The following is a 14423-nucleotide window of genomic DNA, read 5'->3' on the forward strand; positions in this document are numbered from 1 at the left end:
GAGCGGTTTGGGCAGAGGCGTCATTTCCCCGAATTCTCACACGCACGGGTATGCACGCATAAACACACCGACGTTCCCCACCACCATCACCACACACCTATGCACCAATGCATCCCACATAGATATCTTGTGTCTATATATGTGGGTCTGGGAAGCTTCTCTCCTCTATTCGTCGATCGGCTTGGGAGACCCAGCCGCCTTCTCTCACCGCTTCTGCTCCCCCCGGGCAGCTTCCGTTGCGGTCGGGAATGCTAGCAGAAGGGGAAGCCGGGGGTCGTTTTCCTACCTCAGGACCAAGTTGGGTGAGATATAAAGGAAACTCACAACCGGAATTGAGGATTATGTTAGGGTCACTTTGGTAGCGGCGGGGCACGGGAAGAGAGATTTCCCAGACCGAGACGGCGCAGAGGGCTTTCCCCGATTGCTCTTTTGCCAGTGGGAGGAAAGGCCCACGCCGGGAAAAGAATTTGCATGCGATCCGAGTTTATGATAAGGGAGAGGGATGGCCATGCTACTCGCTGACTCAAAAATAGGGAAGCCAAGAAGAGGTGGACCCCCAGGTTCGGAGAATTCCTGAGCTATAGAGCAATGGCGGCGTTTCCTGTACCGTTCCGAAGAGCAGGGTAAATCGAACCAAAAATTATCACTAGACTACAGGATCTTGAGACTAGATGAGTCACATTTCAGAAATTTGAGCAGAAATCTTCCAAATATCTATTTTTTTAAAAAAAACACCCACCTCTGAATTATAGTTTTTTTAAAAAATCGGAATAAAAATGAAATAAATACATACATAACACATATATACTTAAATGTTCTTTGTTGACTCGAATACTTGCTAGAAAATGCCTTGAGCAATATGAATTTCAGACACTGATGAGATCAAAAACATTCATTTTCAATAATCATCTTTATTAGTATATTTAAAAAAGGTACATGATAAACCTGAGCTACTGCTTTTGTACATTTAACATTATACAAAGACAACTTCCATGTACATTTAGGATTTTTTTTTGTGCTCCAAATCCTCAGCCTAGTATCACTTTGTCCTTTATCAGGGTTATTATATATATAATATAATCCTAGAATATCCACTTTAATCTACTTTCTTGATTCCCATTATCTAAGGACTACTATAATCTAAAGCTCAGAGTATTCCCTCTGATTTTTTTTAAAAAAACCATATTCTGTAAAACTTCAAAGTTGGTCAGTGCAATAACTGGTCCCAATATTGTATTTGTGAACAAGTCATGAAAAAAATGTTTTTATTCTATCATTTAGCACTTGATTAGTTTTTAATACTGTACCAACCAGCTACACATTGATGGAATGATGCGAATAACTTGTTTGCTCTATTTAATTTCCTATTAGCTGAGTTAAGCTATAAATATGTCCCTTTATAATGACTGGAGAGTTATTCTCCCATTATGGAAAATAAATGACCAATCTAAACAAACTAAGAGATAGCCCAACATCACTCTAAAATCATCTAAATGTATAAAACAAGTCATATCAAATGTTTCCCTTATTTAGACCCTGTTAAGGAACTCTTACAAATAACCAGAGGGAAGTTCCAGAAATCCAACCATGGCTTTGGATGTTTAAAAAAAATACAAGAATAAAAAAAAATATTCAAGTTGAATTTCAGTAGAGGGTAAATTAACTTTTTTCTTTAGGTAGCCTACTAAAATACTGTATTTCTCAAACTGGAAATCTGAAAGGATAGTATCCCCCTAAAAAAAACTCCACTTTTTTGAAAATGATGCACACTCTTTAAGGTCACGCTGATCTTAGGTGAAAGTTAAACTAAGCATTTCAAGCAAAATGTTTATTGCTTAACATTCTAAAGCAAGTTGCTTTGACAGTTTTAAAAGTGTACATACAAATGTGAAGCACTTGTAGAAACACCTATAAAGATTTCTCGCTTTTACATATCCCCAAATGGCACAAGCACATTTAATACTGAAAAAAAAAAATACTATAAATTGAAATTGAATTCAGCAGTTCTTTTAAGACAGATGTACAATTGTGTAAACAAAGCTTTAGTATTCAGAGTTTGGGAATCTAGCAGCAAAACAAACTATTTGCATATAATGTAGTGCAATGAACATTTGTTCTTAAAAGGATCCCCAGCCTTAAAACTTTAGTAACAAAACAGAAACATTTAATAAGAAAACTGTTTAAATTATTCGGCTCCTATAACCACCAGATTCTCTAGAAAGCTCCATTTTCCAAGAAGATACTATTAGAAGTCTATGCAAAACTGTGTTCTGGGTAACTGACTTTTACAGCTCCCCAATAGCAGGCTCGAACCAAGCACACTAAGCCAAAGAGGTAAGCAACAGCCCATGAAACATAAGTGGCATGAAATGTTCTAGCAAAATCCTGGGTACCAACCTTTAAAAAGAAACACATGGGAGAAAATATAGTTAATATACAGTACAATACTAAGTCTTGGAGTAGTTTTTTATTTAACTTGACAAACTATCAAAATCTGAGATTAAAGCAGCCTGACCTCTAACCATTTCTGATAACAATTATCAAGGTAGTCTTTGACTTACCTCCATTTGTTTACTGACCATTCAGAGTTACAATGGCACTGAAAAAATTTAATTTTTAATTTTTAATTTTTTTTAAATTTTAATTCCATTTATATCCCGCCCTTCTCCAAAGACTCAGGGCGGCTTACAAGCTTAGCAGTAGCCTTCATTCTATGTATATGCCTGCTTATTAGGGCTTTCACATACCCCCCCAAGCGGCATTATTACAAAGTCAGCTTAATTGCCCCCAACAATCTGGGTCCTCATTTTACCTACCTCGGAAGGATGGAAGGCTGAGTCAACCTTGAGCCTGGTGGGACTCGAACCTGCACCAATTGCAGGCAGCTGGTATTACTTAAGGAGGCATTAGCCCACTGCTCCACCAAGGCTCATACTTACAATTCTTGCAGCATCCCCACAATCGTGATCAAAATTCAGCTGCTCGGTACCTGTGTTTGTGTATCCATACTTGAGAATAGCTAATATTTCTCATCAGAACCAAAAGCTAGGGAAGCCAGGAACCATATTCTTCTGTACAACACTTTTTTCTTGCAGAAATTAGCAAGGACAAATAGTGTTTCTACATGCAAAATACAGAATAAATTGTCTAAACCAGGGCTTTTCAACTTTTTCACCCATTGTACCACTTTTAGGATATGGCAACATCCAAGTACCACCAGTTGCCTAGCAAGGTGTCAAAAAATTGATGACCAAAAAAAAAGGAAAAAAGTGATGAAGTACAGGTAGTCCTTGACTTACAACAGTTCATTTAGTGACTGTTTGAAGTTACAATGAAACTGAAAAAAGTGCCCCCCAAACCACAGCCGAGCAAGACACCTGCCTGCCTGCCCGGCAGCGCTCTTCCTCCTGTCCAAGGTTTTCATTATTGTGAGCATTTCTGTTGAGAATTGGCAGTGAGGGTGGAGTGGGGGTGTTTGGTTCCCCCCCCCTCTGCTGGGTGGTTGCAGCAGGTTTTGGTCACTTCACATGACCCTGGGACACTGTGACCATCATAAATATGAATCAGTTGCCAAGCATCTTAATGTAAATCACAAGACCCTGGAAATGCTGCAATATTCCAGCTGATCGGCACTTCTGGGCTCAGCAGAAGCGCAAGGATCAGCGCCGAGCTCCAGCTGGAGCCTGGCGCTGATCCTGGTGCTTCTGCTCAGCCCTGCAGCTCCAGCCATTTCTCACTCAGGCTTGTGTGGTGCTTCCACCAGTTCAGCTCATTCCCCTCCTCCACTACCACTTTTCTAGGATGGTCACGTACCACCTGCTAGATGCCAATGTACCACGGGTGGTACCCGTACCACTGGTTGAAAAGCCCTGGTCTAAACTAACAAAAGAATTTTGTAAAAACATCTTTCCTTGTAAATTACAATTTAATACCTATATTAAAACTTCTTCCCTGCTAAAAAGAAAAGCAAGGCCCTTCTGGATAACATGGAAGGTTGCTCTCACTGCATGAAATTATTGCATTTAATTTTTGATGGGTGATTGTTTTGTGCAAATTTGTCTTGTGGTGTTTGGGCTATGTGGGGAAGCCAGCCCAGTATGAAGGCAGCATCCTTCCCTATTTGGCAATTGAAGACACTGTCAGGCCCATTAAAGATTTAGTTGGACCACAGCCAATAAGACACAGGACAATTTCTATTTCATGTACAAGTAATCTTCAAAGTTAAGATCATTATGGAACCATTGGCCAACCTGATTTTACAACTTTTTTGTGGCTGTTGTTAAACAAATCACTGCAGTCATTAAAAACGCCACAGTCCTAAAGGAAACCAGTGGTTCACTATAGCCATGGTTTTGCCAAATAGCGAACAGTCATAAGTTGAGGACTACTTGTCATCTGGGACATAAATGCTAATTTATTATCTGCCGGCAAAATCTTGTATTTTGACATTTTCTAGATTTTTAGGGGGCAGAACTGATTTGCAAACATTTCATAAGACACTAGTTGAAGAAGTACCATGTGTCTGATTCAATATTAAAAACCAACACTAATGCTACTTACAGTTAATCCAACACCAATGAAGATAAATATCATTCCAATTGTAATATATGCACAGCACCGTCTTCGTGGGAGTGCACATCCTACAGAAGAACTGAAAATACACAGTATTTCATAGCCAGAATTAAACATAGATTGATACCATGATTTTGAAGGTTCACTGAAGAACGTACAAGATAAAACTGCAATTTAAACTCTTTTTGAGGTTCAAAGTCGCATCATGTTCTTCGACTACTCTGAAAAATATTTCATTTCACAATTCTAATTGTTTGTTTAGTTGCAGACATTCCAAAATATTTGTAGGAACAGTAAGCTATCATATGATTACCCAAAAGCAAGGCTGATTTCAACAAAAAAGACCCATGTGCTCAACTTGTGATTAGATTTTTCCCCCCTTAAATCTTGGTGGAATGTCTTTAAACTGATTGGCTTAGTCAGTTTTACTTCAATAACAAATGTTCTACTTTCAAACAGAAGAGAGAGCATTATTTGGTCACTGTTAATTGAGGCCTTTAATCTGTTCTCTAAGGGTTCCCACTGTTGAAAGAATAAATGCTATTTCTATCACAAGATACTTTAAACTTCTTTAGAACTCCTATGTTTGACACTCAGTTTTTATAGGCAAATTTTGCTTTGTTACCATTAACATCTGGACAGTGTATATGATTCAAGCATTTTTACTGGGTGATAAAACCTGGTTTGTATTATTTTTCTTAATAGAAATAGTAATAGCGATAGCACTTAGACTTATATACAGCTTCACAGTGCTTTACAGCCCTCTCTAAGTGGTTTACAGAGTCAGCATATGGCCCCCAACAATCTGGGTCCTCATTTTACCGACCTTGGAAGGATGGAAGGCTGAGTCAACTTTGACCCAACCTCAACTTTATATTCTGATTCTAAATATAAAAAGGCAGTAAGATTTTCATTCTAAAATGAAAATGGCAGCATGTATTTACAACTCAGATTTGACGTATCTCATTCAAAGCTCATATGAAGACTAGCCTCAACCATATCTATCTGCTAGAGTGCAATAATTCTATGTAGTAATTCATGTACTTTGAGCTTTTTTAAAAAAATGAAAATCCAGCCTACTATAAATTGTACACTCACTTAAGTTTATCACAAGATGGATGCTTGGATATAAAATTAGATAGAAAGCTAACAGAAGAAAAACTAATTTGTTTTTACCATTTTCTTTGAAAGTAACTACTGTATACAAAGCATTTACAATCAAGGAAGTTTGCAAGATTTTGACTTGCAAAAGTTAGAAATGAAAATGTCAGTTGACAATGTAAACACTGTAAATGATTTTTTAAAAAGGATAACATTTATTGAGAACTAATATTTGGAATAGAATTGCATCCATAAATACTCGGATTTATAGACGTATTTGTTGGAACTTACATTTTTTTGCAATGTGGGCACTTTGCCAATGTGTTGAATCTCAGTTCCATCCACTGCAATAAAAAAACTGGGTTGAAAAAAATGCCAGCATGAAAAATACTTATTTTGCTTCACATTAAATGTCATGGGGATCACAGCAAAATAGTTTACATCTCATGACTTTTATTCCTTATTTTCTTTCGTCACTGCAATGCTCTGTTGCAGGCAATAGCCCCATACTTTGTGCTTTGGGATTTCTATGTAAAGTAATTTCCCATGACTTGCTAGTTACAGGCCTCTGTATATTATTCAAGAACAGTAGTACTTTTCAGTATTAATAATTGTAATATCAAAAGTATTTCATGATTATGATTTTATATACATATAATCAGAGAGACAGAGAGATTACTGATGCCCATAGAAAATAGTATTTTAAAATATTTTTTATTTCTTACTATAAGTCTATAGTTATATAACCATCAACAAAATCATGGCATGATTAAGAAAATTAATTGGCTTTTCACTCAAATGATTAGCTAATAGTGCTATATCATCTACCGTAGCTATCATGTATTACAAGTAGTCCTTGAGTTACAACTATAAGGGAGCCTGCCTAACATGGTCGTAAGTTGTAACAATCAGGTCACCCATGTGACCAATGTGATTTTACAATGTTTTTTGTGGCAGTTGGTAAGTAAGCCCTTTGTCTGCTATGGGCCAGTTTTTCCAAATCCTGCAGCAAATGCAAAACCAGAAGTAAAATGCAATCATGTGACCACAGGATGTTGAAAATAGCCAGTTGCTGAGCACCCAAAGTGAAATCACTTGACCGCAGAGGGAGCTCATCAGAACTTTGAATCCAGATTGGAAGTAAACCCAGGGAGGTCCCTCATAACTCTGAACAGTTGTTAAGTGTTTGGTTGTAAGCTGAGGACTACCTGTTCATCTTCTTGTAATTGGAGATTCAAGTTTCAGGTTTAGTCCCAGGTGTCCATGCAAAATATATATTCTAATAATTAGCAATACCTATTTCATATTAATTATTACATTATTTAGAAAAAAAACCACTTAAATGATTTGCTGTAAAGCTTACATTTTATCATGGGGCCAGCTTGTAAATGAACTTGCTATGGTAAAACCAAGTGTGATAAAAGATTAAAAAACCTCAGACCTGTTTGACTATTATATCCAATTAATTAATTTGACCCTCTTTTTGTTTCATTGTGACTGTACTTACTAGAAATGTATTTCCACAGTGTCCACACACTACTCTGGTGCCTTCTGGCTGAGCTGGTATTGCAGGCTGCGCTGGCTGCTCTTCTGGAATCAGCATAACTGGACCAAGATTAATGATGCGTCTACTGTCAGAAGTAATATGTCATACCATTTCAGAAAAAAAAGAGAGAGAAAGACTCTTTCATCATCTAGTATCCTTTTTACAAAGAAAAATAATTTGGTCAGTTGTATTTGCCAAATTCCAACACCAAACACAAAGGCAGTTAAGTAAACTCTTATTGATCCCTGTAAAACAAAGTTTCAAAATATAGGCTTCTCTTCAAATGAATTAGAAAATGCCATAAAATTAAAAGTGCACATATTGAAACCAAGGCAAATTAGGAACAGATCATTCCATCTGTAAAGTCTGAAACATCTGGTGCAATGCAGGACTCCTAATTAAACCATTTCAGACAGTTGCTACTTAGCCTCAGCTTGAACACATCTGAGGAGCTCTCACAGTAATTATTTCCATTGTCAAACTGCCTTGAGAACAGAAATTTTATGCAACCTGACTGCACTGCCTTAAAGTCTTAATCATCTCTGTAAACTATCATCCTTATCATTCCAGTAGCCATAAAATCTAATGTAACTACAAAGAGTTCATTACTCTGATCCATGGTTTGTTGAAATAACTCTTTAAAGAAGTAATTGTATACTCTTTCTAGTAACTAGGCCAGTTGACAGATAACTTCAAATCCAATTTCTTGATAACTGATTAATAGAGAAGTCTGATTTTAGCAGTTACAGAAGTTAAACAATTCAGCAAAAGAACTTAAAGTATGACTAGAACACGGGCTGGATGCATCACGAGGAAGCCACACCCACTCCATTGCTGGCAATGGGGAAAAAGTTCCGATATATCGTGTGACGTCACAAGTTTGACATGTCTGATCTAGAAGATTTAAGTTTGGAGTTGAATACTATTCAGAAACCAAGGGTACTGTAGTCAGGTCCAAACTACTCACAGCTCAAAGCCAAACTCATGGTGGCCTTAGTATACTTATTCTGAACTGATTGCATGCACTGCATTTTCTGAAATGGAGATAGTAAGGCCAATACCCTGATTGTATTTATAATTATTCACTGAAAAGTAAATACTTCATAAGTATCTTTCTCGGAAGTTATAGATTCCTTTAGTTAAGATTGAGGAAAAAAACCCTGCACGATTACCCTGTTCAGTTTTCTAAAATATCTTATTTCAAAATTGTAATTCATAGGATTCTTGATGGATTAGTTTTGCTGCAAACAATGTATTGGACCATTAGAAACTGATAATGAAACAATGAAAGGAGAGGGATCTCTATTGGTTTGGCATCAATTTTAAGAAAGCATTTTATTAATTAAATGTGGGATTGTCTATGGAGATTCTCAGTCATCCAAGTCATAGTTATCCCAAAGATGCTTTTTCACGAGACAACTCGACTTTCTTGTGTTTCTTTGAAGACACTTTGCTTCTCATCCAAGAAGCTTCTTCAGCTCTGCCTGGATGGTGGGTAATGGAGTATAAATCTTTCCATTCCCCAACATCCAGTCAGACCTGAGGAAGCTTCTTGGATGAGAAGTGAAATGTCTTCAAAGAAAAACAAGAAAGTCCAGTGGCCTCGTGAAAAAACATCTTTGGGATAAATGTGGGATTCATTTTAATGCAATCAATAATGCTGGTACTATGTTTGCCCATGTGTGTGCGTGTTTGTGCATATTCCACTTTACAGTCCTCTTTTACAGATTAAAGATGGTCAAATTGAATTTAGTGATCAATCTTGATTAATCCACCTATCTCTGGATCAGTGAAACGGAAGGTGGATTAAACTCTTGGGCAAAAGGGATTAAAGCAAAGAGTTAAAGAGTTTCATCATTTAGGCCTAATCTAGCATTAACGTTTCCAGAAATAACACTAGTATTATTAATATCATATCTAGTATTTAGTTTTCAAGCTCATCCCATGTATACATTAACTCAATATAGGTAGTCCTCGATTTACAACAGTTCATTTAGAGACCATTCCAAGTTACAACAGCACTGGAAAAAATGACTCAACCATTTTTCAGAGTTACAATATTTGCCGCATCCCCATGATCATGTGATCAAAATTCAGATGCTGGTTCATATTCATGATAGTTGCAGTGTCCCAAGGTCATAGGATCACCTTTTGCAATCTTCTGACAAGCAAAATCAATGGGGAAGCCAGATTTATTTAACAAGAAGGTTACTAACTTATCAACTGCAGTAACTCGCTTAACAACTATGGCAAGAAAGATTGTAAAATCGAGCAAAGCTCACTTAACAAGTGTCTCACTTAACAATAGAAATGTTGGGTTTAATTGCAGTCGTAAGTCGAGGACTATCTGTAATTGCTGTTGAGGTAATATCAACTACCAGATATTACCAACTTTCCTCCTGCTTTCATATCCTTAATTTGATGGAGTTGATTAGTTATGATGCCAAAGCATAAGAAAGGAAATGAAAATAATCCATCTAACTTTTGCCTAGTTGATTTCCCAGGTTTAACCAGTAACTTGAACAACAAATACCTTTTCTTAGAAATTAGTCAGTTTAGTACTCAATTAGTCATATTCCCATGCAGGTAGAGGATAATGTAATGGCCAACAAGTAAGCTAAACTTAGGCAGGACAGTTAACATTTGATTGTTGTATTAGACCAGACATGTCAAACACAAGGCCCGGGGGCCGGATGTGGCCCGCGAAGTGGTTTCATGTGGCCCGCGAATCCATCCTGGAAACAGGGAGGGAATGGCCCCCACTGCCTTGGCCCTGGCCCAGAGACCCTCCTTCTGCCAGAGACCCCCAGATCTGTCCCACTCCTGCCCAGGCCCCCATAGGCACCCTTGATGCGAACGAGGTAGAGCTGGCCACGCCCACCCAGTAGGCCATATGCACTTTAGCCACGGCCACCCAGTAGGCCACTCCCACCCTGGCCATACCCACCCGGCCCCCTGAGGGCAACCGCAATGCTGAAGCGGCCCTCAATGAAATTGAGTGTGACACCCCTGTATTAGACTATACAACCTTACAGGAAAATATTGTAACTATCCCAAGATAGTTGAGCTTAAATGGACTCCAGAAGATGGTAGAGGACAGGAAGGCCTGGAGGAACATTTTCCATGGGGTCGCGATGGGTCAGACACGACTTCGCAACTAACAACGACAACAATCCCAAGATATGTCTTATCTTTCACTTTTCAATGTAAATATAGTAATAGATTTACAGGATAATAAGACTGAGATGCATTCTGGCTCCTTTCCTATTCTGATTTTACTTCAATAATATCTTAAAAGAGCTTTCCTCTTTTTCTTGACTATTTCAAAACTCATCAAATTTAGTATTTCATTGTGTTTTGAAGTAGAAATCTTGTCCTGGTACTCATCTTTCTCCCAGTATTCGAAGTGCAAGGAAGAATGTGCTGACGTTGGCTGCCTTGTGACTCGCTATTATTTCAGCCAAAATAGCAGGTCACGTGGTAAGTCACATGGTTTTCTTGGTACCTGTTGCTTTTAGTATTCATCACATCTTCCAGAAAGAATTACGGACAAGTATCCTGATATCACTGTGTATTACTTGTTCTATATGCACATGATATGGTATTACTTTGAACTTTTCATAACAATGCAACTGTAAAGTGAGTTCATTTAAATAACTGAGTTATTAATTTCTAATTACCTCTGCTCTGAACAGCATGTATATTAAATACAAATATAATAGGCACATGTTTTTATGAAATCTTACTATTCCTTTTTATTCATCTACAGTAGAGCAGGCCACTTAAGAGTCGACTGAAGTAACATATTTAAAGGAAAATGATCTTGCAGCTACTACATGAATTGGGCATCTGGGGACTGGTGCTACCAAGTATGTCCACTGCTTTTCTGAGAATAGAATGGATCTTTGGTCCATTACTATCAGAATAGCTATACAATATTGGTTGGAGGGCCTACTTTGTGCCTAGATAAACCATGTTGTAGAAAATAATTTAAAGATAATGCCTGAGTCTGGGATTATTTATGATATTTCAAATGTTGCTCCATTCCAATGGAACATGCATTCAACCCAACTTCTTAGGTTAATGTAAAGGATTGTTTGCTTTCAAGGACTTCCTTCCAGGATTAGGTATAATTTTCAGCAGAAAGAGCTCAAATGGCTACGCGTGGTTGCACTGGATCACAGGATGTTGAAATATTGTCAGTCCTTGAGACCAGCCTTTGCTTTGAATGAATTTCTTCAGCATATTTCTGTGCGAGGAGCAGAGAGACACTCTTTGTAGAGCACCTCTGTATTTGTAGACAGTCTCAGATTGAAGATCTAAGGCATTATATTTATTAATTTATTAAAATTATTTAAATACAAATACTCAGCCCTAACTGAAAGATGGGACTAAAAGGAGGAAGTAGGATGAGTGGGGGTGGGACTATTATTAATCTATCAACCAGCCCCAATGTGAAACCCCCTCCCACTGGAGCCCCCAACCAACTGGCAGAGCCAGGTATTTTAAGCTCCTGCGGAAAGCCAGGGGACATGGAGCTGATCTTACTCCCGGGGGCAAGATGTTGGATTTTAAATTGCACAAGGCTTTATTTATCTGTGGTATCTTGATGCATTGAGATTCCTAAAGAGAATTTGTTTTATCTTGGCAGATTTAGATGATAATGAGTATATTTTTATCCTGTCTTTTTTTATACGGGTAGCCCTCCTTTAGTGACTGCCTCATACCGTGACTGTTCACAGTTATGAAGTGATGAAAAAAGTAACTTTGCAACCAATCTTTGCATTTATTTATTTATTTATTTATTTATTTATTTAATTTATATACCGCCCTTCTCTCAAGAGACTCAGGGCGGTTAACAGGGCAATACGTAAAAGACAGATACAAAAGTTAAAATTATTAAAACATGATTAAACAATGCCCATAGTACAAATTTAAAATTAAAGTCATAATAACAAACCCACCCCATCCCATCAGGCCAGGCCCGCTTCCTTAAAGAGATGGGTTTTAAGGTCGCGCCGGAAGGAGCGGAGGTCGGGCGCCATCCGGAGCTCTACCGGAAGATGGTTCCATAAGTCCGGTGCACCCACAGAGAACGCTCTCCCCCTGGGGGCCACCAGTCGGCATTCTTTGACCGGCGGCACCCTGAGGAGGCCCTCTCTGTGGGAGCGTACTGGGCGGAGGGAAGTTGACGCCGGCTGCAGGTGCTCCCCAAGGTATTCTGGACCCATGCCATGGAGGGCTTTGTAGGTCATTACCAACACCTTGAACCTCACCCGGAAGACAACTGGCAACCAATGCAGCTCGCGGAGCAAAGGTGTAACACGGGAGTATCGGGAGACCCCCGACACAACTCTCGCGGCTGCATTCTGTGCCAGCTGGAGCCTCCGAGTGGTCTTCAAGGGTAGCCCCATGTAGAGAGTGTTGCAGTAATCAAGACGAGAGGTCACAAGCGCATGAGTGACCGTGCGCAAGGCATCCCGGTCTAGATAGGGCCGCAACTGGCGCACCAGGCGAACCTGGGCGAACGCCCCCCTAGTTACAGCTACAATATGGTCTTCTAAAGAGAGCTGTGAATCTAGGAGGACTCCCAAGTTGCAAGCCCTATCTACAGGAGGTAATGACTCACCCCCCATAATGAGGGGTGGGATATCCTGAATATCCCGGGATGCCGGTACGCACAGCCACTCCGTCTTGTCGGGGTTGAGACGAAGCCTGTTCCTCCCCATCCAGACCCGGACCGCCTCCAGGCACCGGGACATCACGTCGAGGGCATCACTGGGGTGGTTTGGGGTCGAAATGAAAAGTTGGGTATCATCAGCATACTGATGATACCCAACTCCAAAACCACGAATGATCTCACCCAGCGGTTTCATGTAGATGTTGAACAGAAGGGGCGAGAGGACCGACCCCTGAGGGACTCCACAAGCGAGAGGCCTCGCGGTCGACCTCTGCCCCCCCCTTTATGACCTTTTCAGTTATGTAAAGCAAAGAAAAGCTGAAGTAAGATAGTAAACACAGTTGCCGTTTCACTTAACAACCAAGTTGCCAATCCCAGCTGTGGTCCCTAAACAAGAACTACCTGATTGTACCTCAAGCCAGCGAACCTAACAATTACTAATGCCTATTATAAAATTAACAAGCAAGTGGCAAGCAATACAGACATCAGGGAAGATTAGCAATAGCAATTAAATATAAAGGAGTAAATTGATTTAAATAAAACATACTTTTGCTATGATCTGTTTTTAGGTTTAGTTATTTGGAAATTGTATGTATAAGTCTCTGAGATGAGATATGCCCAATATATCGCTATTGTGTGAATTTTATGCAGAATTGACTTGGGAGGCCGGTGTGTGGTGTAGTTGGTTCACATAGTGTAGTAAGATGGAGGGTTTGTTGTCACTGTGTGTTGGGGGGTGGGAGCACAAAGGGAGGCTCAGCTAATCTCAATGTACACATAGTTGTACTTTGACAATAACGGTTCATTTCTATTAAAATAATCGGATTGAAATAAAGTACACTTCATAATAACTAGTTATTACTGAATATTGCTAAGGTTTGGAAGCAGCAGAAATGGTATACATGTTCTTGCTATTTATTTAAAATTATTTATGTGGATACCTATCTCAATAATTATGGTCAGCTATCAATGCATGAAAACATAACAAAACACAATGTAAAATGTGTTTGTGTTTGTGTATTTGTGTAAAATCAGAAACATACTTTGGAATCAGACCTGAACAGCTTTTAATGTGATGGCATTTAGGAAGGACTTAAAAACTTGACTTTTCCAGGTCTTGGGGCAGATTGGAAGGGAAGTGATTGTTTTAATGTTGTTTTTGTATTGATGTTATAGTCCATATTTCCAATGTGTTGGGCTTTTTAATTGTATTTTTAAAATTTATGTTATTATACTCAATTCTGATTTAGAACTTGAGCTGCGCAGAGTCATTATAATTTTGGGAAGTGCCAACATAAAATAAAATTAAAAATTAAACATACATAAACAGTACAATATAACTGAAACATCTAGTAGATTACTTTAAAAAGGTACATTAACATAATCTATATGACTCAACAGATATCTTGACCCAATATCAGGTCTTCAAGGCCTTCAGGAGCTATATATATATATTTAACATTAAGTAATCAGCCTTAGCACCAGTAATGATACTGTAATCAACAGAATTATGAATTTTCTATG

The 14423-nt window shown here is 38.7% G+C and overlaps 1 protein-coding gene across 1 annotated transcript in view; it reads right to left on the reverse strand.

The window, feature by feature from the left end:
- Positions 1-1245: 1245 nt before the first annotated feature.
- The window catches only part of PIP4P2 (phosphatidylinositol-4,5-bisphosphate 4-phosphatase 2), a 28893-nt gene continuing 15715 nt past the window's right edge, over positions 1246-14423 (reverse strand). The window contains exons 4-7 of the mRNA XM_083358002.1: positions 7181-7304; positions 5965-6017; positions 4561-4651; positions 1246-2397 (exon numbers count right to left, since the gene is read on the reverse strand). Coding sequence (XP_083214128.1) covers positions 2254-2397; positions 4561-4651; positions 5965-6017; positions 7181-7304 — 412 coding nt within the window. The 3' untranslated portion in view covers positions 1246-2253. The remainder of the gene's footprint in view (positions 2398-4560; positions 4652-5964; positions 6018-7180; positions 7305-14423) is intronic.

Source organism: Vipera ursinii (genome assembly GCF_947247035.1).
Source record: "Vipera ursinii genome assembly, chromosome: 3".
In the NCBI taxonomy this organism is placed as follows: Eukaryota; Metazoa; Chordata; class Lepidosauria; order Squamata; family Viperidae; genus Vipera; species Vipera ursinii.